This window comes from Cetorhinus maximus, chromosome 15, assembly GCF_964194155.1.
Source record: "Cetorhinus maximus chromosome 15, sCetMax3.hap1.1, whole genome shotgun sequence".
Taxonomy (NCBI): Eukaryota; Metazoa; Chordata; class Chondrichthyes; order Lamniformes; family Cetorhinidae; genus Cetorhinus; species Cetorhinus maximus.
Window position 1 is genome coordinate 55,494,542 of NC_135893.1, and position 26,208 is coordinate 55,520,749.

Below are 26,208 nucleotides of genomic sequence, written 5' to 3' on the forward strand. Positions count from 1 at the left end.
TTTCTGATTTAACATGGTTTAATTATCACAGACAAACTAAGTCAAAGACTAAGCTGTGATACTGGAGCTCACTGGCAGCATCAACCTATAACCTACAGGATTGAAACTCAGTCTGAAAGTGACTGGGGGCCAGAAGTTCCTCGTACACATATTGATCAGCATGTCATGCCCACACTGTGCTCTGAGCACAATTAGAATTATAGCAAAATGGAACAAGAGGGGTAATTCTGAACAGAACAGCTTGGAATGAATTTTGCCTCCCACCCCACTCCCATTGTTTTGCCTCCAGCAGTCACCTCAATAGCTCACCCAAGTGAACAACCAGCTTGTGGGAGACTGGAGAGCGTGTGGGGAATATCATGGTTCAGCCAGTTCCTGTCTTTACCTAACATTCTCAAACACAAACTATTCCAGGACAGCAATCAGGGACCAGGAACCTTGGCTGTTTTTAACAATGCCATAAAACAAATTCAGTCAGTTATCATGCATTTTCTCATTCAGCTATCAATTAGGTAGAGAGCTGAATACTGTACTGCTGGGTATGAAAAATCAAGTGTTTCACTGAAAATGGAGGCCTCAGGCTCTGCATGCAGTGTTTCTGAGAGAGCGGGGTAATACCCACATTTGGCACCAGGTGTCAGTGCGGCACTGCTTTCAGTTTAATCCTTTCGGTTCCATACAGCTGAAGAAACAAAACTCAATTGTAAAGCAAAGAAAACCATGTTATTTTTGGTGAATCACACAAAAGATGGGATTCCAGCTCTGTGGCCAGTTATTGTCCAAAATCAGTTCATTGCGTTGTGATAGCACGTGTTGCCCTTCTCCAAAATAAAGTTCAACTTGGCACATATAGAGAAGGAACTTTGTCTGTCTCAGAAACATCCCAAAATGCTTCATAACTGATGGATTACATTGTACCAGCCACATTCTGTGGGGAATTACAGTGGCTCATTAGCACACAGCAAAATCCCACAAAACAGTAGTGAGGCAAATGACCCAATTACTCTGCTGGTTAAGGGAAAGGTGAGGGGTGAACTCTTGATTACTGAACAGTGCAAGGGATCTTTTATATTTATCTGGGAGATGATTTGATTCCTTGGCCAAGGGATATCCCAGTCAGTACCAACACTGTTTAAACTGCAGCCAAAACTAGAACAGGAAGAATGGTAGTCATTGTGGAACATCACCATGTGGGGCCTCTTGCTGGGAGACCTGACAGGGAACTCTTCAGCATATGGTGCTGATGCTAAAGAGCAACCAAATTAATGAAGCACCTCATTGGACAGAATCATCTCCCAGTTTTACACACTTCCATTGGAGGGGGCCAGGGAAGTTCTCTGCATTTAAAAACCTCTCCTCTCCCATTAAGAATAATACATTCTCCTTTCATTCTTCTTCTGTGAGAAGGTTTTGCAGCATCCGACATGCTCTGGACTCGAGCAGCTGCTCAGAGGCATGACTGAAGAAAGCTTTGCTGTCAGTCCTGGGAGAATCTCTGCTGGTCTTCTGCACTCACATCTCAGAGCAGATCAAATGAACTACACTCAGCTGTGATCGGGTCCTGATGAGAATGTGGTTTAATCTGAGGGGGAGGGACAGCAGCTGCAATAAGAAATACACTTTTCGATCAATAACAGACTAATGCTCAAAGCTTGCACATGATGTGAAACCGTCTCTTGTTCCATCTCTTCCTCTGTTCTTCTCAATTGCTCCGTCTCTCTTCGTCACTTTCTGTTCATCACTCTGTCTCTGGCTATCTTTCTCACTTAGTCTGACTCTCTCTCTCTGTCTGTCTCAGCCTTGCTCCTTCTGCTGCTCTTTGTCACCATCCCGTCTTCTCTCTCTGTCTCAGGTTGGTTGCTGGAATTCTCTGCTGCAACATTTAGTTCCAGGATTGAGAAATTGTCCACAACTAGATGAAAACGGTCAGGACCACCAGAAACTGACAGAGAAGCTGATGTCCAATGACCTCACGTAGTGCCAGTACTTGACCGGGATAAACAGGACCTCTCCTGGACTTAGTGTGCATTCCTGGAAATCAGCCAGTTGAAATTCTGGAAAATTTACCAAATCCGGGTTCTCCACATCCACCTGAAAACAACATAAATGTCGGTAACCTGGAGCTGGGATCAGATAATCAGCCCAATCCTGTCAGAAGGACAACACACTCAGTTAATAGGATCAACCAACTGGGATAAATGGATTAGCGCAGGGAGAATGAAAGATTGGTCCCTACCACAAACCCTGTCTATTCACCCACTCCCTGGTGATGGTCTGAGGCTGAACCAGACGTTTTGCAACCTCTGCAATGCTATGTGACCCTGGACTGAACTTCTGACCACATATCTACTCCATCACCAAGCTTGCATCTACCCCAATGATAACAGTCTTCTCCACCCACCTCAGCCCATTTTCTGCAGAAACCTGACCCCGTGTTCCTCCCCAACTCAGAAAGCTGCTTTCCTACCTGACTGGTGTTGTGCAGTAGCTGGGTCGGATGAGGATGCAGCTTTGCAGTTTGTGCTGGGGAATACAGGCGGATATATTTCTGTCCCACCACCTGCAAAGGAGAGAATGGTTTCAAGTTTCTCACACAGAAAAAGGCAATCTTCTAGTCATCTGTTTTACCTGCTCTGCTCCAACTCTTACTGGTGTCAGCAGCTGTCCCTCAGACCTAACTCAAGTGACCAACCTTCATGCATAAATTCGGGCAGAAGATGTGCTAGTGTGTACATGCATACATGCACAGTGCATGCACATATGGAAACACATGCACACATGTTTACACACGCAAATGAAAAAATTCTGAAAGAATCTCCAGCTATAAAATAAACTTTTTCCTTGATTAGTTGAAATGTGGTTCAAATGGTACCATGTCTTGGAGATTAACTTCTAACCTCTCTAGGAGTCAGTAAATGATATTAACTCCAATGAGGTACACATTCAACATCATTCTAACAAATCCTTCACCACCATACAACAAGCATGGCCCAGACACTGATTAAAATTTTATTAAGGTGTACAATCCCCTAATAGAACACCCTTACTTATAACACACTGGGTGGCAATGCTTGCAACACATAGCTCCCTTCAATAGGCAAGATTTGACTGGACAGTGTGATTCAAGGCAGCCTCACATGACAGGCAGAGAGGAGGTAGGCTAGTATTTGCAGAAAACTAGACACAACACAGTCACTCCTTGATGATATCAGGCTCTTGCAGCAGTATGGAAAGTAGCCATCATCCAGGGCAAGGTTGGTGTTCAGTGAATCATCTGGTTTAAATAGAAGTAGTGAGTCCTTTAAATGACACACTGCAGACCATACCACTTGACTTTATGTTGAAGAACTCCACACCTCCCTCACGCTCCACTTCTGCCTACAATATACAGACTTTTAAATCCTTAGAATGGCGTCACCTAATCAATACTTCACTATATAGACACAGGATACTGCAGCCATTCAACCATTCTGTTAAATGATTCTGGGGTTTTTCTTGCACTATCCAGCTAGGATTCCCATCCAGTTGTTGATCGCTGTATGAAAACAATCCCTAAACCGGTCCTATTCACTTTACCCAGAATCTATCTCCTCGTTCTGCTGTCATGATTTAATTTAAAAGCTGTTTCCTTACGAACTAACCTCAGCATCTCTCCATCTCATTTTAACCTTGGTCCTGCCCTCAACTAAGGGGCAGGCTGCTCACCTGGATCCTCACCATAATCTGGCCGTAATATCCGAGATTGCTCACTATAAAGCCTTTACAATGCTGCTCGTATTTGCAGCATCTGCTGATTTTGTTTCTTTACTCACCTGTGTCAGGAAGTTGTGTTGTGGGTCCTGGTGTAAAGGAGAAATTGTTCCCATTGGTCCAAACCAGGCGTTTATGGTGATCTCATCTTCATCTCCATCTCCTAGACAACAGTAATCTGGTATATCAATATCCTGTCGCAACTCTGGGATCTGTGGAAAAGAAGAACATAAATTGAATCAATTCAACAGGGAGAAAATAAACTCCATAAATGATACACACAGTCCAGAGTCGGATGGCGCTGACGGGTCAGGTACGACCCAGAGTCGGATGGCGCTGACGGGCCAGGTACGACCCAGAGTCGGATGGCGCTGACGGGCCAGGTACGACCCAGAGTCGGATGGCGCTGACGGGCCAGGTACGACCCAGAGTCGGATGGCGCTGACGGGCCAGGTACGACCCAGAGTCGGATGGCGCTGACGGGCCAGGTACGACCCAAAGCTGGGTTGTCCCTCACGGAGCAAGAACAGCCCAGGTTTAATATAGAATCTGAGCTGCTCTGGCTCCTTTTAGCAAGAGGGATACATTCAGCTCTATGGCAGAGAAAAAAAAAACAGCCAACATTTCTCAGTCCTGATGCTTGGGTACAAACAGGATTGGGTTCAGTCTGATGTTTTTGGTGGTCAAATAGCTTGGCAACCCTCACTATCTTGACTTAAACATACAGTGGCTGAATTGACTAAAGGCTGCTGGTGCCCACGGAATTGCTTATGCACTTAATAAAGTAACTGCGATGGCACAGAAGAAACTGTATAAAAACACAAAGGAACGGACACAGAGATATGTAAATTATGACAGGAAACGTTACCCAGCCACTGGGTCAGTCTCATTCCATGACACGGAGAGGCAGAGAAAGTGCCTCACCTGCTCAAATAGTTGATGCTGAGCTAGATATCCGACGGGGTTCTGCTCATCCTGTAGGGGGAATCAGGAAGTCAGTGAATATAAAATGCACATTACAGAATGGGCAAGTAACACAGCATAGACCACACATCCCACCAGCACTACACCTGCTCGGTGGCCGAGATACTTATTTATGTAGAACAAGTTCCAGGAAACACAATAAGACCCTTGGTTAAACATAATTTATGTTCTACCTAAATGGGGATGCTCTGATGATTGTGCCTGCAAATTTTCCAGTTTTGGTGCAGAGGAGAGAAAAAGCGAAGTACCTGACAGCTCTAAAAGTGTTTGTAGATGATCCCCGTTTACGTAGAACAAGTTCCAGAAAATACACTGAGGCCCTTGGCTAAACTGCAGGTTAGAATCGCTCACTCATCGAGAGTGCCATAAGAAACTCACTGGCTTTTGTGCAAGGCTGGGGTTTATATGGTTATAAAACCATTTATACTACAGTGCTTTTCACAGACAGAAAGGCACTTTGGAGCAGAAGGTAGCTGAGCAGGAGAGATAAAGGGCAAACGTAAAAGATGTTAGGGAGCAGAGCCAAGACCATCAATGGGGAACTGGGGTTCAGGAAGCTCTGAGAAGCAGATAGCAAGGTGCTGACCCAGAAAGTTACAGGGTGAGAATTCTAGAGATCAGGGTATAACTGAGTGTGCAATGAGCAGGCAGTACAGAGTAGACTTGTGAGGGGATGGATGGCTACAGAAGATTATTGGAGAAAAGTAGGTTGAGCCTTGAGATGACAAAGACATGGACTAGGACAAGAGTTATTATGTGTAATTGTAGTAAATAAGTGCCCTGGCAGTGTGAGGAGTCCACACACTCTGAAGTTTTTCCATCAACAACTCATTTTCAAAATCTACAAATTCTGCACAAAGAGCTCATTATTAGCTGAGCCAATATTCCCCATGTTCAGAAAAGTGATATGTGACTAATAACATTATATAATACAGATAGCATGGATACATGTAGTTGGCTTTGAAAATTATCTATCCCTCAGAGCATAAAGGGTGGGAACAAGTGTTGATATCGGGAGACTAACCTGATCCAAAATATACTTTTCAATGAATTCTTCCACTGTCATCAGGGTCTGGGACCATTGCTCATCTGTGTAACGAGAGCCCAGCTCTACCGGCACAGTGCGGCAGCCTGCGATGTCACGGATGTAATCCACACTGTGGAGAACACAGTCAATTTCTCTATAAAACCCAGGAGCACATATTTTTAGCAAAATATAAGTCACCTAATAAGTTGAAGGACTTCAGTGATGGGAATGTTTATTGCCTGTTAACAGAATCACACTCCCAGGGCAGGTACGACACAGGTTAGATACAGAATAAAGCTCCCCCTACACTACTTTATCAGTCCAGCTGTGGAGAACAGTCGACTCTATCTGGAGTGATGCTGGAGCCAATAAGTTTCTGACAGAGGGGTAGAGGTGCTACATCACCACAACTCCCCCACCATATCAGTTAAACGGGCACTTCTAATCCATCAGCCTGATCTGGAACCCATGTACCAGAGTGAAAAATTAGTGTTTAATTCAATACGCCACCTAGTCTCTGTTCCATCTTCCGTGTTCTCCTAACACAGTACAAGGGCAGCAGTGAGTGTCTCACTGCACTGCTGCTTTGCTTGGATTGTGAGGACCTACATATTGTTAGCAGAAGAAAAATGACTGGGCTGTTGTTACCATGATGCATGGCATCATTACATTGTAAGGTTACTGCAGATAGGGTAATTATTGCTCATTAATCAAACTCCTACCCAGAAAGGCTTGCAAAGGTGCACTGCACACAGCTTCTTGAAAATGTCCTTTACATCTTAACACTGGTACAGAATTAGTGCTGTATCATTGCAATAAGATCCCAATTTACTCATTTGATTTAACGTGAAGGATGCAGCTTGCTGACAGTTTATCCAATTTTTAGTACATTGAGATTCTCAATTGCCTAGGATTGGCACCCTGGTACCTACCTCCATTTGCAATCCCTCACAGCAGGCCAGTGATCAACAATGCCCTCTAGAATGACAGGTTTCTGTGGAATGAGATACTGGGCTCTGAAACGTTCCAGTGAAGGACATCGGACTCTTGGAACTGCCATTCCAGTTCTGCTTTCTTGTATCAAAGAAAGAACAACACTTGTCTTCTGGAATTACAAAATCAATCAAATTTTCAATAAGTTTGCAACCTGTCAGCAGTTACTGTTAATCCCACATTTGATTTCTGCTGAATTCCCCATCATTTATCAGAGAATGCCCTGAGTGACTGGCTATGGCCAGACTTCTCCATTCTTCAGTTTTCTCCTCTCATAGGAACACAGAAATCGCTGGATGGACAAAGATCAAAGTTCGTCGAATTCTATCATCCTAGTCATCGAATGATGCAACAATAATTGACTTATTGACCAATCGTAACTGTCAATCTCGATTAATTAGTCTATAACAGATACAGACATGAAATGAGCGCTGTGGAAGATCAGTCATTGAGTTTGTTTAAAGTAGAGATTGACAGATTTCTAAATACCAATGACATAAAAGGATATGGGGATAGTGTAGGAAAAAGGCACTGAATTGGATGATCTGCCATTGTCGTATTGAATAGCAGAGCAAGCTCGATGGGCTGAATGGCCTACTCCTGTTCCCATGTTTTAAAGTCCCTGATGATTGGTCGCTCTGGTAGAGCTTTCGAAGCTATAGGTCCAAAATCATATGTACCGTACAAACATACGACATTCATCACGCTCCTCTCCTGCAGGTACTGATTCTCACTAGCTTGAGCTCTAGCTGCTGATTACCTCACCCAACTGACCACTGGTCGCTTGACAGCTGACAGTTAGTGCGCAGGGTGCTGGGATTGACTCAGGTTCGAACCTGGCCCTGCACTCACTCAATCTTTTTTAAATTCGTTCATAGGATGAGAGATCACTGACAAGGCCAGTATTTATTGCCCACCCTAATTATCCTTGAGAAGATTGTGGTGAGCCACCTTCTTGAACCGCTGTAGTCCATCTGGTGCAAATGCATCCACAGTACTGTAGTGAGGGAGTTCCAGGATTTTGACCTAGTCAGAGTGAAAGAAAGGTGATATAGTTCCAAGTCAGGATGCTGTGCGACTCGGAGAGGAACTTGGTTGTGTTCCCATTCATTTGCCGCCCTAGTTCTTCTAGGCGACAGAGGTTGCAGATTGGAAGATGCTGCAGAAGGAGCCTTGGCAACTTGTTGCAGTGTATCTTGGAAATGCTACACACTGCTGCCACAGTGTGCTGGTAGCGGAGGGACTGAATGTTTAAAGCGGTTAATTGGGTGCCAATCGAGTGGGTTGCTTTGCCCTGGATGGTGTTGAACTTCTTGAGTGTTGTTGGAGCTGCACTCATTCAGGTAAATGCATTCCATCACACTTGGGACTCGTGCTTTGTAGATAGTGGACAGGCTTTGGGGAGTTAGGGGATGAGTTACTTGCTGCAGAATTTGCAGCCTCTGACCTGCTCTTGTAGCCACAGTATTTTTCTGGCTGATCCAGTTAAGTTCCTGGTCAATGAGTAACGCTCCAAGATGTTGATGTTGGGGGACTGAAAGATGGTAATGCCGTTGAACTGCAAGGGGAGCTGGTTAGTTTCCCTCTTGTTGGAGATGGTTACTGCCTGGCACTTGTGTGGCGTGAATGTTACTTGCCACTTATCAGCCCAAAATTCACATATTTGTGAGCAAGAGTTGCCGAATCAGGGGCTGATCATGGTATAGACGCTAATGTAAAAGTCCGACTGCCTTCCCTGACTTGGGGGAGGGGGGGGCTACTGACACTGGGACCCCATGTGGTTCAGTGTTACAATGGCAGGGCATCTGCCAACTGACGTGGCTGCTTCTCCCTGTGATTTTTCTGATCTCAGCCATGGGAGCACATCAAATGGGAGTGACATGTCCCTAAGGCATTAAAGAAATCAAACTTGATTCTTTTTTACTTACTTAAAAATGAAATTTGCTGAACCAAAAGATGGCCACCACAAGTCATCTGATGTCTGGAATTGTAAGGTGACCACTAAGGCATTATATGGATTACACTGGAGATATACCCTGACATGTTGCTCATGGAATCTCACACCTGGGGCCGTCAAGGTTCATTTCAAAAAGAAACTATTGAAAGGAAATGGACGTTATTTGCATCTTTATAAGCTTACCCCCTCTAGCAGAGTCCTAGGGTTACCAAGACAAGAGCTACCTGGAACAGGGTCAACAATATGGATAATGACTCTTTCAGAGGCAAATGACTAGAACATTATAAGCCACCAAACAAAAGCCAGGTCCAGACACCAGATATACAACCATTTCTGAACTCATTGTGAACAGAGGTCACATGACTCATGACCATTTTGAAATTTCAATACAGAGTTCAGAACGCAGAAGCAGTCTGCTGATTTATCTCCAACCTGCAAACACTCGACAGCAGGACTCCAGGCTGATCATGCAGCCTGCAACAAGCCCTCCTCAAAGCCTGTTTATCTGGAAGCCATTTGCCAAACAAACCAAGTCTCTGAATATCAACATTATCTCACTGTGGCACCCTCATCTTACAGGAATTTTGCAATTCTGCCTTCAGCCAGGAATCCACCTGAACTGGAACTCCTCTGCGAGGGAACCCCCTCTGGATTTGGACTTTCTGAACTCTGGAAATCACGTGAACTAATATCCATTTCTGTGGCTCTTTTTACTGTTACATTACTTGTAGCTGTAAAACCCCTCTTTCCTATCCTCTTACTGTATACTTATGTGTGTATGTGTGAAGTTGCAGTCATCACCTTCCCTTGCCCTCTGATTACACTGGGCAATAATATAAGTCACTCTGTGGTCCAGAGACAAAGAACCGCCATGAAGCAAAGTAAATTAATTATTAGGTGCGGGACTGTCAATAACTCCTCCAGCGACTCGGCAGTTTCATATTTCCATTTCCCATACCACCCATCATTCCACTTCTCTCGCTTTATAGCCAATTAGTATTGAATTATGGGTGGTTGTGTCTTAGATTTGTGTTGTGAGAAAGTGGTTTGAAATTATTTCAAGCTCATTTCCTTTTAATTGTCATGCACAGCAGCCTTGTCTCCCATTAGTCTACTCTTATCCCAATGCATCACCCTTTCCAGGTCCCGTCCCTGTACAATTTAATTGGGAAAAAACTGACCGAGTTACTTACTTATTCTCTAAATTTTTAAAAGTAGCAATAACACACAGAAAGCTGGCTCAAAAATAATAAACACAGTACCTTTCTGCTCAGTTCCTGATGGGATGCAGCATCTTCTAAAGGCCTCTTTCCAGTGGTTTTGTGGCTCTGAAGAACTTTGACCAGTCTGATGAGAATGTTGTCCAATATGGTCGCCCCCATCAACAATCCCATGTCGCAAGTTTTTATCGCCTCTCTAACTGTTGTTTCTTCCTTGCACAAACAGACAGCTTTAAAAAGACAGCCATGAGAGTAGACTTGTCTCCACTCCTTGTCCACCTCTCTCCAAGTTCCAATGTTTAGCTTCTCCCAGGAGAGGTCTATAATAGTCTGACTGAGTTGTAGACACTTGGCTATGTCCTGACCTTCATAGAGTAACTCCGCCGTTTGTCTTAATAAGAAAACGAGGCTCTTATCCACTGTTCTGTTGAACTCCAATCTTAAATCTTCTACCCTGGGTGGTAATACTGCCATCACTTCATCCCAAAGACAAGGCATCCTTAATAAGTTTCTCTTAACCTGCAGATTCAGTAAGAAAACAGTGCTGTTGTCATAAAAGTTTATTCCACATTCAGCAACTATGATGAGGTCAGTGTTTGTGGACTTGTCCAATCTTCACTGGCTCATTAGACAGTTGCTATAGAGACAGTCCTAAATAAACCAGAACAAATTTTGCAAATACTGTTTTAATAAAACTAACAGAATACAACGAAACATGTGTTATGGAAGCTACAGAACAATTATTCATAAGAATATCAAACAAAACTGGAAATGCCCTCACTATCTCAAGCTGTGTAATTTTAATTTCTCTCCTCGAGACACTTTTGCTGGTATTCCACAACTTGAGACTCTGGTGCCTGATTCACATGGTCATCTGTCAGAGTATCTCTTGCTGAAGCATTTGTTCATCCAAAGGAGGGATTTTTGATGCATCCTCACATTAATTATTAATAGGCAAGGATTAATTGTTGATATGTGTTGTAAAGAGCTTCTCCCTTTACATCATATTCAATGCTACTCAGTTAACTAACAACATTTCAAACCTGTGATTTTCCTGATGGGATTGTTAACCTGCTCTGTTTTGGAGGGGAAACTGGGATCCAGGTACAGTAATAACCCCTTTTCTACCTTTTTCTTTTTTAAATGCTCTTTTTGAGAGTTCCCTTTCTCAGGGTTACAGCCAGTTTCCCCTCTCTCTCTCCACCAATGTGCTGAGGTTGGCAGCTGCATTGAGAGTTGAGAGTAGGAGCACGTTGATTTCTCTCTAATGGATAGAGACTGACCTGCAAGCTGTGACCCACTGGTGACAGCGATAATATTGCTGACGTGCCGATCTGCAGCAATTCAGCTGATGGACGTTCAAAACTAATTTGATTACATTATATATCAGCTTATTAGAAGGGCATGTATATGAACCATCTCCTGCAATGCGACATACCAAATGACTCAGTGGAAGATTTTAAGGAGATGCATTTTACAGCTGAGTTCCTGTCTCATCCGCTGTCCAGTTATGCTGCTCAAAAGGCCAACTAATAATTCTAGCAAGCTGAAATAACCAAAGTTGTAGCTCCTTCAGCTGGTAGATGCACCAACCTGCAAACGACAGAGCCACACAGAGTAGAGATATCCCATGTTCACTGCCCAGCCTATGCCATTAGCTAATCGTAGGAAGGCTGGTGGGTAGGGATGCTGTTGCACTATATACTCTGGGTTAGAGGGACAAATGATGCGCAGGCAAGGACTTCCCTTAGTGATGATCGCTATCTTTCAGTTCTTGTAGTGCAATGTGGGCAAAACAGTAGCAGAAAGATTTGCATTTATACAACACTTTTCAGCACCTCAGGATGTCCCAAAGCACTGTAAAGCCAATCAAGTAATTTTGAAGTGTAGGCACTGTTGCAACCTGAATTCCAGAGGTGTGATGAGAGTGACTGCCTTTGACAACAAGGCAGCAACTGACCGAGTGCAGCATTAAGGATGCTTAACAAAATTGAAGTCAACAGGAATCAGGGGTAACACTGTCCACTGGTCGGAGTAATATCTAGCACAAAGGAAGATGGTCATGGTTACTGGAGGCCAATCATCATCTCAGATCCAGGAAATTGCTGCAGGGTAGTTTCCAAGGCCCAACCATCTTCAGCTGTTTCATCAATGACTTTCCCTCCAACACGAGGTCAGAAGTGGGGATGTTCACTGTGATTACAGTCTTCAGTCCCATTTACACCTCCTCAGATACCATAGCAGTTCCTTTCTGCATGTGGCAAGACCTGGACAACATTCAGTCTTGGGGTGAAAAGCGGCTAGTAACATTAGTAAATGCCCGGCACTAAACATCTCCAACAGGAGAGGATCTAATCATCACTCCTTGACATTCAATGGCATTACCACCACTGAATCCCCCACCATCAACATTCTGACAGTCACCTTTGACAGAAACTTAACTGGACCAGCCATATAAATATTGTGGCTACAAGAACAGGTCAGGAGCTGGGAATTCTGCGGCAAGTAATTAATTCCAAAAGCCTGTTCACCATCTACAAAGCACAAGTCAGGTGTATGACGGAATACTCTCCACTTGCCTGGATGAGCGCAGTTTCAACAACTCTCAAGAAGCTCCATCCAGAACAAAGCAGCCCACTTCATTAGCACCCCATCTACCACCTTAAACATTCACTCCCTCCACCACCAATACACAGTGGCAGCATCTACAAGATGCGCTGCAGCAACTCGCCAAAGCTTTTTTGACAGCACCTTCCAAACCCACCTCTACCACCTTGAGGAAAAAGGGCAGAAGGCGAATGGAAACACTACTACCTTGCAAGTACTCCTTCAAGTCACACATCATCCTGACTTCCTTCACTGTCGCTAAGTCAAACTCTTGGAACTCCCTTCATAAGAGCACTGTGTGTGTACCTGCACCACATGGACCGCAGCGGTTCAAGAAGGCAACATCAGCAACTTCTCAAGGTAATTAGGGATGGGCAACAAATGTGATGATCAAATCCCACAAATGAACAAAATAAAACAAACAAAAGACAGCACTTCCGACATTGCAACGTTCCCTCAGTACTGCACTACAGCATCAGATTTGATTTTTGTGCTCAGCAATGCTCATGCACTTTAGAAAAGAGCAAGGTATCATTTGAAATTCTGATTTCACCAAACAGAAGCATCCAGGGCAAGAGGTGAGAGGTGGATGGTCCTCCCCATTTATTATGTGATACGGAGATAGTGCTCCACAGCAATGCCTGCTCCCACATTTTCAGTGGCTATAACACAGTAACACACAGCAGTAACAGAGGAATCAGCTCCCTTTATAGCAATTAGGATTATGAAGCAATTCAGCAAATTCCCTCTATTAAACAACATATTACCTAACTACACATCATAAAACTGGATTCTGAAAAGTTAATGGAATGATTACAAGGGTAATAATATGCATCTAGGGAACAAAGTCTCTCTCAGCACAGCCCCACACACGGAGACACTGCACCAGTATCGACAGGTAGTCTCCTAAGAAATATAGTTAGGATTTGTCTAACTCATCTCCCAGAGTACCTGAATTCACAGAACGCTATTGCCAGCAACTCAGCACAGCCCTGCACTGGGGGCACAAGCACAGCTGATGTGGGAAATGGAAAAAGAACAGACTTGCATTTATATAGTGCCTTTCACAATCTCAGAACGTTTCAAAACACTTTACAGCCAATGCAGTGTTTTTGTCACTATTGTAATGTAGGAAACACAGCAGCCAATTTGCATGCAGCAAGTTCCCACAAACAGCAATGTGATAATAATCAGATAATCTGTTTTTGTGATGTTGATTGAGGGATGAATATTGGCCAGGACACCAGGGGTCCCAGCTCCTCTTTGAAACAGTGTCATGTTTATGCCCATCTGAGGGGGAAATTGAGGCATGGTTTAACATTTCATTCGAAAGACTGCACCTCTCACAGTGCAACTCTCCCTCAGTATTGCACTGGAGAGTCAGCCTAGATAGTTATGCTCATAAACCAACCTTCTAGACTCAGAGGCGAGAGTGCTACCAACTGAGCCACAATTGAATGAAGCCTCACTTGTGTCTGTGGAGGTATTCTTTCGAGACTGGGGTAAAGGAACAAGGATGGGGCAGGTGAAGACGAGAATTACTTTGAATCACGGTCACGTTAAATCTAATTTGTATGTTTCTAGCTGACATAGGGCTGCTGAAGAACTAGCACATAACTAGCACAAAAAGTTACCAAATAAATAACACAAAACTGGCCAGTCAAGTGAGCTGGGAACTTCTTGCATCTATTCCCTTTCGTGAGTGGATTGTTAATCTCTACATTTGTTTGTCTACGTTGCATGAACTTCCAATTGCAATGTAGTATAAACAGATGTTCTTATCCTTATGTTCCTGGTTTATTCTAATACATTTGACCTTCTCTTCATTTGAGGACTTCATTTATTCTGCAACTTGCAACATGCTCAGGTTTGCAATCATTTAATCAAATGACACTTTGTTAAAATTAAATATTCAGGATGTCAAGGAAGAGAAAGATATTTAAAGAAATACTGCAGCCTAAATGAGCAGTGTGGTGAGTTGGTCAAAAGTTGGGACTGTTCCCTCCTCTCTGAATCCCTAACGTTTCTGTTGATCAGGGCTGCTAGGGTCACTGTGCCAAAAGGGCCAGGGTTAAGTCACTTTGCGAAAAACAAAACCATTCTGCCATCTGGTAAACAGCAGTGCACTTGCCCGCTCAAGATCTTATTCTGTTTCTTTGTCCTCCTCCAGCACTTAATGAAAGAACTGACTGATGCTAGTGGTGCCTGCCCCTATTATAGTTTTCCCTAGTGGCCTCTTAAAGGTGAGAGCCTCAATAGCAATTCAACTCTGGGAAGCATCACAGCTGGGCTAATTCTGTCTTTACCTGACATCCACATACATGCACTTTATACAGGATTCACAGGGTTAGTGATCTGAAGGAATAAGCTTAGCTGATTTTCTCTCTGCCAGACCCAGGGGTTCAGAAGGAAATAGGAGCACTCAGATTGAGATAAACTAACTTAGTAGAGCAGGAATTGAACCAGGATCATTTCTGGACTGAACAGCCCAAACCACGCAGGACAGTGGATCCATTCTCTGGACTAATACAAAGGCGTTGACTAATGATCCAGTGACATGAGTTCACAGCAGCTGAAGAATTTAAATTCAATTAAGTAGATAAATCCAGAATAAAAAGCTGGCATCAGCCATGTGACCATGAAACTACCAGATTATCACAAAAAGAATTTATATCCCTTAGGGATGGAAATATGGCATTCTGAGGCAGTCTGGCCTACGTGGACCTCCAGACCCACGACAATGCAACTGACTCTTAATTGCTCTCTGAAATGGCCTTGCAAGCCACTCAGTTTTATCAAACTGCCACATTAGTTCTAAGAACAAAAACTGAATGGTCCGCCATCGATCTAGGTACCAGACACAGCAAAGGTACACCCAATCCAGTCAACCCTGCAAAGTCTTTTTCGCTAACATCCAGGATCATGTGGCAAAATTAGGAGTGCTGTCCACAGTTAGGTCAAGCAACAGAATCATACCTTTCAACCAATGTCCCAGACTCCTCCAACACCATCCTGGATACATCCTGTTCCCCTGGCAGAACAGACCAAAGGTAGTGGCAAAAGTGATATACAGTAAGGAGGAAGTGACCCCGGGGTCCTCAACATTGATTCCGGATTCTGTGAAGTATCATGGTGTCGAGCTAAACATTGACAAAGAAACCTTCTCCTGATTACCACCTACCAAGCTCTTTCAGCTGAATATTCAGTGCTCCATGTTGAACACCTCTTGGAAGAAGCACTGAAAGTAGCAAGAGGACAGGATGTATTCTGGATCTGGGACTTTACAAAGAATGCCTTGGTAGCACAACTACTGATTGAACTGGTCGAGTCCTGAAGGCCATCGCTACCAGACTGGGTGTGTGGTAGGTGTTGAGAGAACCAACACAAGGAAAAAAGTTACTTTACCTTGTCTCATCAATCTACCCATCACAGATGCACCTATCCATGACAGCTATTTTAGGAGTAACCACCACACAGTCCTTATGGAGACAAACTACCATCTTCACACCATGGACACCCTCTATCGTGTTGTACAACACTACCACCATGCTTACTGGGGTTGATTCAGAATTGATCTAGGCAGCAAAACATTTTTAAAAGGCATGAAACTTCTAAATGTTGATGTTCACAAAAACTTGGGTGCACTCGTACAAGGAACACAAAGTTAGCATGCAGGTAAGGCAGGCAAGGTGAATGGCATGTTGGCCTTTATTGCAAGGGGATTGGAGGATAAGAATAAGGAAGTCTTGCTACAATTGTATTGGACTTTGCAACCATCTTCAGCCAGAAGTGCTGAGTGGATGCTCCATCTCAGCCTCCTCCTCAGTTCCACAGCTTCACAGATGCTAGTCTTTAGCCATATGATAGCAAGAAACAGCAAATGCACCGGACACAGCAAAGACTACAGGCTCCAACAACATCTGGCTATAATGTCAAAGACTTGTGCTCCGGAACTAGCTGGGTCCCTAGCCAAGCTGTTCCAGTACAGCTACAACTTTGGCATTTACTTGACAAAGTGAAAAATTGCCTAGATAAATCCTGTCCAGAAAAAGCATGACAATCCAATCTGGCCCATCAGTCTACTCTTAATCATCAGGAAAGTGATGGAAACTCTTTCGAGTTATCAACAGTCACAGATTGCAACTCTTTCAAGTACAATCACAGTTCTCGGTTTCCAGGAGTGGGACATGAACCCACAACCCTCTGATTCAAAGGCGAGGGTGCTATGTACTGAGCCACAGCTGACACCTCCAAGGAAAGTGATGGAAACTCTTTCGAGTTACCAACAGTCACAGATTGCAACTCTTTTGAGTACAATCACAGTTCTTGGTTTCCGGGAGTGGGACATGAACCCACAACCCTCTGATTCAAAGGCGAGGGTGCTATGAACTGAGCCACAGCTGACACCTCAGGAAAGTGATGGAAGGTGTCTTTCATCAACTGTGCTATCAAGCAGCTTGACTAAGAAACAATTAACTGCTTATTGATAGGCCACAGTCTCAGAATTTCTATTAATCCTGATCTCATCCAATAGGAACTTTCCAGGCGAGATTACTCAGCACCAACAGTGAGTGGGAACCCTGGCTGACTGTCCCCTTGTGAATCACAGTCACAAACACTGAAGCCAAATGCCCCACCTTTCCTCCACAGTGCCATCCAGCTGAGATCAGATAACTGAGCATAGGCCAAAGACTAAACCTAGAATTCTCCAGTCTGCATGGCTTAGTTTCACTCTGCTTTAAAACTCTCCTGGTTCAGATCAATTAGGTTTATAAAATCAACTCTACACTGTCCCAGTGGAATGAATGAAAATGAGACTGACAGCAACAAATAGTCCATTTTCTGGAGTCTCCTTATGGTTAAGCTCTATAATTACAGTTTGAAATGGCACTATCCACAGAAAAAATGCTCCGATTGGATTCTCTACAGCAGAGTGTCAGGAAGTACAGGGCAATCACAGATTCTACAATCAATGGTTTAGTTCCAAACGGAATTGTTCTTTTTAAAAAGGCAAACAAAGTAATTTTATGCAAGATAACTGATCTGTCAAGAGTCAAACCTTGCATAGAGACAGTAACTCATGGTGTCAGTTTGGCTCAGTTGGTAGCACTCTCACCAAGGTAGATCTCAGTCTCAAAACTCACTACCTGATTTGAGCACATAATCTACAGTCAATGTTGGTGTGGGGCTGGGGTAACATTTAGGTCAGGCTGGATAGGGACAACAGGTTTCCTTCCTAAAGGACATTAGTGAACCAGTGACATGGGATTTTAAGGTCCATCAAACAGGTCTTCAATTTTAATGACTTGTCTGAAGGGCTGTATCTCAGACAAAGTACAAGAGCACTAGATTATATGCACATGTCCTGATGTGAGACCAATAGTCAAAACCTTCTGACTCAGAAGTGATAATGTTACTAAGAAAGTCAAGCCAACATCGGAGGCTAGTTACTTGACCACGATCCTCACCCAACATCTACAAATAAATCAGAATGGTCACTGCATATAGTGAAGCTTGAACCAGTGCCATGAGATCTTTAACACACCAAGAACGGATTTTTAAATAGGTTTCCACTTCCATCTCCCTGTCCTCTGAATCAAATGCTGAAACTGCCAATCCCTATAAACAGTACAGATTTCCATTCCATTAAGATTCTCTTTCCAGAAACACAATATTCATAAATTAATAAAGTGTGGGATATAAAATAGCAAAAACCTATTCCCTGTCTCCTTCTACACAATAATTTTCAAATTCCACTTTCAGTAAATCAGTGCACATTTTAAAAGTGCATTGTCATTATTTTTTTTAATCTTATTAAGAGCTGCAGCAAACGTGCATGTTGAAAGAATCTGGAAATAAGATTTAAGTACTCGTTTTTGTGAGATGAATTGATTTTTTAAGTGACAGCATCTGTTTGTTTATATTTCATTTGCAGCTAATTTGTCCCTGGGTGGCTGTTTCTGCCTGTTCGGTGAATATTAACCAGCTGTCACAATTAGGCATGGCAAATCCAATTAGCTCATGCATAAAGCAGTTTCTGGACATAGTTTAGAAGTAATAAAATTAAAAGAAAACTGCTGCCCATTTGTACTTTCCAAAACTGTGATAAATGAATCCTATGTTGGTTAAAGAGATGAAGATGAATTAAGGAACATAGTATAATTTGAAGTTTGTTAAGTGCTCCTGGCGAGCTTTCGCTATAGACCAGAGCTCAGTGCTAGTGCCAGTGCCAGTCATCCACTACTCCAGTTCGACAGAATCAGTCTCCTTTGTCATTTTTCTTTTTATTCTCACAAGGGCAGACCCTAGCTGGAATACAAATCCACGAGCAGTACTTACCCAAATGGCCATCATCGTGTGTGACTATAGGCAGTGGCACAGAGCTAGTCAACCACCGAAATCATCACAGCTGAGATTGCTCCTGTCCTTGCAGGGTTTCCACATATGTATTTTCCAGTCAGGGTCATTGCAAAGCAATCAGGAGCTTGGATTCATAATGATATTTTTCTTCTCTGTGGTTTAGGGCCATTGAGGTTAACTGTCCTGGCCTGGCTGCACCACTGTTTACTGTCTCTCCCAATTTAGTGTCCCTTCCAAATTTGTGTTATTTGCAAATTCTACTAATCCCTCTTCCAAGTCATGAATGTACATGGTGAAAAGCTGGGGTTGCAATACAAATCCTGGAGAACAAAGCTTGTCACATTTATCAATTAGTATATATTCTCTTTATCCCTATTCTCTCTCTCTTCTACCTTTGAATGAATTACCAGCCCAGAATTTAGTGTTATATCCATCAGAAACGATTGAAGTCGTTGGGGTTCTTTTCTCTAGAAAAGAAAAGGCTGAGGGGTATCTTGACAGTCTCTAAACTTATGAAAGAGTTTGTCATGAAAGTATAATAATTTTCATAATATTTTTCTGGTTTATTGTAAAGTAGGTTTATGGGGATAAGTAGTTGAGTCTGTGTGTGTGTGATTTAATTACATTTGAAGTCAGATAGACTGCAAGCTTTGACTTATCAAAAGAAGCTAGGTGCTTGGTGTGCTAATGAGTAAACATGGATGCTGGCTTAGCATGTAAGGTATGAAGGGAATTTGCATTTTTAGATAGATGAAGGGAGACTTGGATTTCAAAGGGATTTTAGGTTGTTTACAAATAGCTGGATAAGCAAGGCTAAGGAATGTGTTTATTTATCCCAAAGGTTATTGGCAATAAATAGTGGCAACATGAAAGCTTTTATATTGTGAGGAAGATAGTTTCAAAGACATATGAAACAATAACATTTACATATTAAAAGGAGAAAAATATATATAAAGGAGAATGAGGCTATGTATCAGGAGGAAGGCATTGTGAGATCTAACAGAAGTGAGTGAAATAGCCTTAATGAAGCCTCCAGTATTCGTGCATATGCCTGCTGTCTACCAAAACTGAAGTTGGAGAAGAAAGCCATTTGGAATTCCACTGTCCAGGGTATTGTGTTAATTTGCTGGATCTGTTTAAAATCTAAAATCTGGTTTTGGACCGTTGCCTTAAAGAGGTGTAACTGTGAGTCGGGTTGATTAGGGATTTTAGGAATTATTATATCGGTAATTTGTAGTTCTGTGTATGTGCTTGAAATCTTATCTGTTGTTAATGAATATTTTAATTTAGTTTTTAAAAACATCTCTAGAAGTCTTGATGGACTTATTACTTCTGAATTCAGTGCACGCATCTCAAAATAAATACAAATTGCAAAACCATTGTGATAGTACCAACAAGTTTCCCTCGTGGATTTGATTTGCCTGACACACATCGTCTGCCGCGTCATAACAAGTTTGACGGGGTAGCTGTAGAGAAGATGTTTCCACTTCTGGGGAGACCAAAACTAGGAACCATAAATATAGAATAGTAACAAGCAAACACATCTTTTAAGCTGAATGTGATTCTTGTTTGAATATTTTATTTCTGGCACTTCCATCCCTATACAGAATTCTTACCTGTGACTGACCCACTCTGCCCGTATATACTGTTGGGCTTTTCAATCAAACCATCTAACTTAGCGTGGACTTTCACCTCCACATATAATATCTTTATCTCTTCGACTATTAAAGTTTGTTCTCTGATATGCAAACACTCTTGTCTTCATCAGTCTCTATTCCTTTTGGAGCTTTACTTGATTTTTTGATATTACAAAAAACGTTGACTCTTTTCTTCCCCGAATCTTGGATGGACTTTTCCTTTCTTTTACCGTCTGTTTTTGAGCAGCTAGTAAAGGTAAATCGTGCGGGCAGGTTTACCGCCAAGCCCCTGAATCGTGCGGGCAGGTTTACCGCCAAGCCCCTGAATCGTGCGGGCAGGTTTACCGCCATGCCCCTGAATCGTGCGGGCAGGTTTACCGCCAAGCCCCTGAATCGTGCGGGCAGGTTTACCGCCAAGCCCCTGAATCGTGCGGGCAGGTTTACCGCCAAGCCCCTGAATCGTGTGGGCAGGTTTACCGCCAAAGTGATCTTATTGAAACGTAAAGGATTCTGCGGGGACTTCATGGGGTGGCTGCTGAGAGGATGGTTCCCCTTGTGGGGAAGTCTAGAACTAGGGAAGCCAGTTTAAAGATTCGGGATCTCCCATTTAAGGCGGGGGTTAGGGGGATTTTTTATTCTCAGAGGGTCATTAATCTTTGGAATTCTCTTCCCCATTGAGCAGTGGAGGCTGGGTCATTGAATATATTCAAGGCTGAGTTAGATAGATTTTTGATTGACAAAGGAGTGTCAAGAAAACAAGAAATTGTAACATTTTTCTTCTGGTAATAACTTGGCATATTTTCTTATGTACTGGAAATCAAGCTGTAATTGGATTAAGAGCTAGAGTGACAGCAAGGGTCTAAAGTCAACAGTAAAGAGTGGTTTTGATATGTTAATGAACCAAGAGGAACTTCAGTTTTACATAAAGCAATAACAGGAATAGTCTGAATTGATTTGTTTTAGTTCAAAAGGGGATATATGCAGGTTGTAAAAAGGTGTAAGAAAATAAGGTAAAGATAGGGTAAGTTTGTTTTTACAAATCTAAGAGCTAAAGTAAAGAACGATTTAATCAATTCTGGAAAGAAAGCATTTCTGAAGAGACTGGTTGAAACAATAGAGAGATCAAAGGGAAGGTGCACATTTAAGGAAATATTGAAGCCTATGTGAGAGGGTAGCTGGTCAGATCTCCCAGAAGACAGCAGGATAGCTGGGCAGAACTCCAAGAAGACAGTGTGACAAGGCCAGACCTGAAGATCCAGTTGCTGTCAGCCTCAGAGGACACCCAAGGGAATAAGGCACAGTGTCGTAAAAATTACTGGAATTCTATAGATTTTAAAATCTATAAGGATAGTTGTTGAACAGAAAAGGGAAAGGTTAGCTCTGAGGGTAGTTAAGTTAAGATTTGTGGAACTGTTTACTGTGTGAAGCCATTCTTGTGTTTAAATGTAATTGTGTTTTTTCCCTTTATTCATTAAATAAATATTTTACTATAAAATCATCACAAATAGTATGGAAAATCATTTCCTGATTTCAGAACCACTCCTCATACTATACAAGTTGCAAAAACCATTTTGGCAGCTGTTTCATGTTTCCCTCTGGGATTTGTGCAGCTCAGCATTTATCATCCACCATGCCATTACAGGAGTCAAGGCTAATGTGGCGCAGGCAGAAAGTGGAGTTGAGACCACAATCAGATCAGCCATTGGCGGAGAAAGCTCGAAGGGATGAATGACCTACTCCTGCTCCTAGTTCTTGCATGTGGTGTCTCCCATCTAATGGCTGAAAGGGCTGGAGCAAGCCCGTCACTGGAGGCCGAGGAAGCCACAACTGGATTTCACAGCCCACTTGGTTGGATGTCCTGTCTCCAAGAGCTGCATTACCCCCCAAACACCACCCCTTCTCCACCACTGGTGAAATAACAGCAGCAGCAGGAGGAGGTCCTTAAGTGGCCATTAATTGGCACCACACTCGAGGAAGGATGTGAAGGCATTTCAGAGGGTACAGAAGAGATTATGGTGTAAGGGGTAACACATTAGCATGGGTAGAGCATTGGTTAGCTAACAGGAAACAGACAGCAGGCATAAATAGGTCATTTTTGGGTTGGCAAGATGGAACAAGTGGAGTGCCACAGGGATCAATGCTGGGGCCTCAACTATCTACAATCTATATCAATGATTTGGATGAAGGGACCTAAAGTATAGTCGCTAAATTTTCTGATGACACAAAGATAGGTGGGAAGTAAGAAATTTGTCAGATGGAGTATAATATGGGAACATGTGAACTTGTCCACTTTGGCAGGAAGAGTAGAAAAGCAGCATTTAATCTAAATGAAGAGAGATTGACGAACCCTGAAATACAGAGGGAGGGTGTCCTAGTACCCGAATCACAGAAAGTTAGTATGCCGGTAAAGCCAGTGATTAGGAAGACAAATGGAATATTGTAATTTATTGCAAAGGGAATGGAATATAAAATTAGGAATGTTTTGCTACAGTTGTACAGAGTGTTGGTGAGACCACATCTGGAGTAGTATACAGTTTTTGTCTCCTTATTTAAGGAAGGATATAATTACATTAGAAACAGTCCCAAGAAGGTTCACTCGACTGATTCTTGGCGGGGGAAGGGGTATCTTATGAGGAAAAGATGGACAGACTGGGCCTGTACCTAGAAGAATGAGAGGTGATCATATTGCAATATACAAGACCCTAAGGGGTCTTAACAGACTGGATGCTAAAAGGATATTTTCCCTTGTGGGAGGGATCAGAACTAGGGGACAAGGTTTAAAATTAAGGGGACTCCCATTTAAAACGGAGATGAGGAGACATTTTTTCTCTCTGAGGGTCGTGAGTCTGTGAAACTCTCTTCCCCAAAAAGTGGTTGAGGCAGGGTGATTGAATATTTTTAAGGCAGAGGTAGATAGATTTGTAACTAACAAAGGAATCAAAAGGTATCAGGGGCTCTGAAGAAGGGTCATACAGACTTGAAATGTTAACTGATTCTCTCTCCACAGATGCTGTCAGACCTGAGTATTTCCAGCATTTTCTGTTTTCATTTCAGATTTCCAGCATCCCGCAGTATTTTGCTTTTATGGTAGGCAGGATAGTGGCATCGAGGTCACAATCAGATCAGCCATGATCTTCTTGAATGGTGCACCAGGATTGAAGGGCTAAATGGTCTAGTACTGCTCCTAATTCGTATGCCAGTTCCATGGACTGATTGAAGTAGCTGGGGCTGTTCTCCTTGTAGAAGAGAAGGTTAAGATGAGATTTGATAGAGGTGTTCAAAATTATGAGGGGGGGGGGTTCTGGACAAAATAGAACGGGAGTAAAGGTTCCCATTGGTGGAAGTGTCAAGAACCAGGGGACACTGATTTATGATGATTGGCTAAAGAAGCAATGGTGACATGAGAAAAAAACATTTAACATAGCAAGTAGCTAAGATCTGGAATCCACTGCCTGAGCTTGCTGTGGAGGAAGATCCAATCAAGCTTTCAAAAGGGAATTGGATAATTACTCGAATAGAAAAAAAATTGCATGGTTACAGGGAAATGGCAAAACAGGTGGGGACAAGGTGAGTTGCAGTTGCTAAGAGCTGGCACAGACATGACACCCTGTGCTGTAACCATTCTATAATTCTATGTCAAGTCACCAATGGCAGCAGTGTGGGGTGGGACAGCATACTATGAGGATGGATATGTCAGGTGACCAATGGCAGGGGAAGGGGAAGCATCATTTGAATTGACATGTTGAGTGACCGATGGCAAGTGTGGGCTTGGGAACCATGAGAATGTCAGGTAACCAATAGGAATCAGTGTAACACATGGCACTTTGAGGATGAACATGTTGGGCAGGAAGTGATGCAATGAAACCTTCCAGGGTTATGTCCAACCAGAGTTGGGAACCCTATGGCCATAAAGGCAAAACAAAATGTGGGAGGGATAAATTAGAATTCAACAATGTTTTTCTGACGTTGTTTCACCACATCATAGCTACCAACGTGAATTATAGTTACATTATTCCAATAAGATTTAGAAACTGTTCATAAATATGTATACAAGAGTACCACATCACTCACTGCTGTACTACAGTCTGTCAAAATAACCATCAATCTGCAGAACATGTTATGATCCGAGAGATGAATCTAATGAAGCTCCAGCATTTGAGTCTAAAAGTGTGATTATTTCGAACTTCTGGGAACCACGAGACATAACAAAAACATTTAAATATATAACATTAAACATCCACACTTCCTACAGATATTGAAAATAGCACAAGATGAAACCCATTAATTACTTTCCTCAGCACCTCCGATCTACCCTTTACCTTCCCACATCACAGACTCCATTTTGTCCATCATTTTCTACCTTTCCCCCTCGCCGGATCCGCAAGCTTAGTGCAATTGCTGATGACATCATGTATCTCTGTGCACACGTTCCGTTAACGTCGCAGCTTGGCACGCAAGAGTTGGTGACGCACTGTGCGGCAAGACGTCACAGAACCGCCCGCGTTCGCTGTCGAGAGTGCGCATGCGTGTTCATGACTATTAGCGTTCACGGAGCAAAGCCCTGTGAGTTGGCCCAGCCAATGCAAGGGTGGTGCCCCTGAGCAGCGTCAGCAGGGAGCTCAGTCCAAGGGTTCTATTGAATATACCATAAGAAAAACATTAAATGCTGGAAATGTCAGCAGAGGAAATGAGATGCTGTGTTGGATTGACCTTTGCCAGTTGAATGGCCAGGAATTCTTAGCCAAACATTAGCTTCTCTTTTCAACTAAACCATACAGTTCATGCCACAGCACTGATTACCTTCTTCCTGTCTTATTACCTACAATTTAGCATGTCTCATACTTAATTAGCAGTAAAGCACTTCTGGACATTGTGAGATTATGAAACATGCTATATAAATGCAAATCTTTCAGAAGACCTATTTATGTTTATATTTAAAATTTCAACATTCACCTTTTATCCCCAAATGTACACTGGCGACGAGGCACTCTGCACAATTCAGAAAAGAGAGCTGACAGACAATTGCACACAGGGAGAGTCTCTTCTGGATATAGAATTCATGATCACTGCTCCTAAGCACTCAGTCCAGTCACCAAAGAGCAGAGAGTTTAGTTATAGATTTGGGGAAGTGCCAAGTGTACAGAGGGGCATTGTTGGATTTTAATCAACTAAACTACATAATTCAGGAGCATAGCACTGACAAGCTTCCCACACACAGCCATGAGAATGGTTTACCAACTAAGACATTGGCTTTCAGAGTCTGGAGTTGAGTGGGAAGTATCCTAAAACAATTTGTCCAGGTCCTATCAGTGCAACAGGCTTTCTGATTAATCTTTACCCTGGACCTGCTTCCTACAGTTAAATACCGGTAAGACCAAACCCATTGTCTTCATCCTCACCACAAACACAGTACTTTGACACTGAAAGTGCAAGAGGAGCAGTGGGACTTGAACAGCGAGAGGATCAGTGGAGACATTAACAGAGAGAGAGAGTGAGAGGAACAGCAGGGTCATTAACAGTGAGAGAGTGCGAGAGGAGCAGTGGGGCCATTAATGGTGAGAGGAGCAGAGGGGCCATTAACAGCGAGAAAGGGTGAGAGGAACAGCAGGATCATTAACAGTGGGAGCATGCAAGGGGAGCAACAGGGTCATTAACATTGAAAGGGGGTGAGAG

The 26,208-nt window shown here is 42.9% G+C and overlaps 1 protein-coding gene across 7 annotated transcripts; it reads right to left on the reverse strand.

Moving 5' to 3' along the window:
• kdm8 (lysine (K)-specific demethylase 8) lies at nucleotides 1-24,982 on the reverse strand. 7 transcript variants are annotated; one of them, XM_078558432.1, is made up of 9 exons: nucleotides 24,855-24,951; nucleotides 20,290-20,402; nucleotides 9,974-10,450; nucleotides 6,694-6,866; nucleotides 5,759-5,891; nucleotides 4,675-4,725; nucleotides 3,813-3,962; nucleotides 2,468-2,560; nucleotides 1-2,091 (listed from the first exon to the last, which is right to left on the reverse strand). In XM_078558432.1, exons 1-9 carry the CDS (start codon nucleotides 24,886-24,888, stop codon nucleotides 1,927-1,929), a joined length of 1,389 nt encoding a protein of 462 aa, XP_078414558.1. In that variant the 5' UTR covers nucleotides 24,889-24,951; the 3' UTR covers nucleotides 1-1,926. The 7 variants fall into 7 exon arrangements, with proteins under 7 accessions (XP_078414558.1, XP_078414561.1, XP_078414559.1 ...); XM_078558435.1 differs by having other exon boundaries at nucleotides 24,837-24,944; XM_078558433.1 differs by lacking the exon at nucleotides 20,290-20,402 and adding an exon at nucleotides 24,634-24,721 and having other exon boundaries at nucleotides 24,837-24,932.
• Nucleotides 24,983-26,208: the final 1,226 nt, after the last annotated feature.

Bases quoted from the DNA above. Each gene is read 5' to 3' on its own strand.
- kdm8 (XM_078558432.1), bottom strand. From the start codon at position 24,888: ATGATGGACAAAATGGAGTCTGTGATGTGGGAAG. The intron at 10,451-20,289 runs GTACTATCACAA...CTGAATCTGCAG, and splicing joins TCCACGAGGGAAACTTGTTG to GTTAAGAGAAACTTATTAAG. The intron at 6,867-9,973 runs GTACTGTGTTTA...TTGTAATTCCAG, and splicing joins ATCAGGAACTGAGCAGAAAG to AAGACAAGTGTTGTTCTTTC.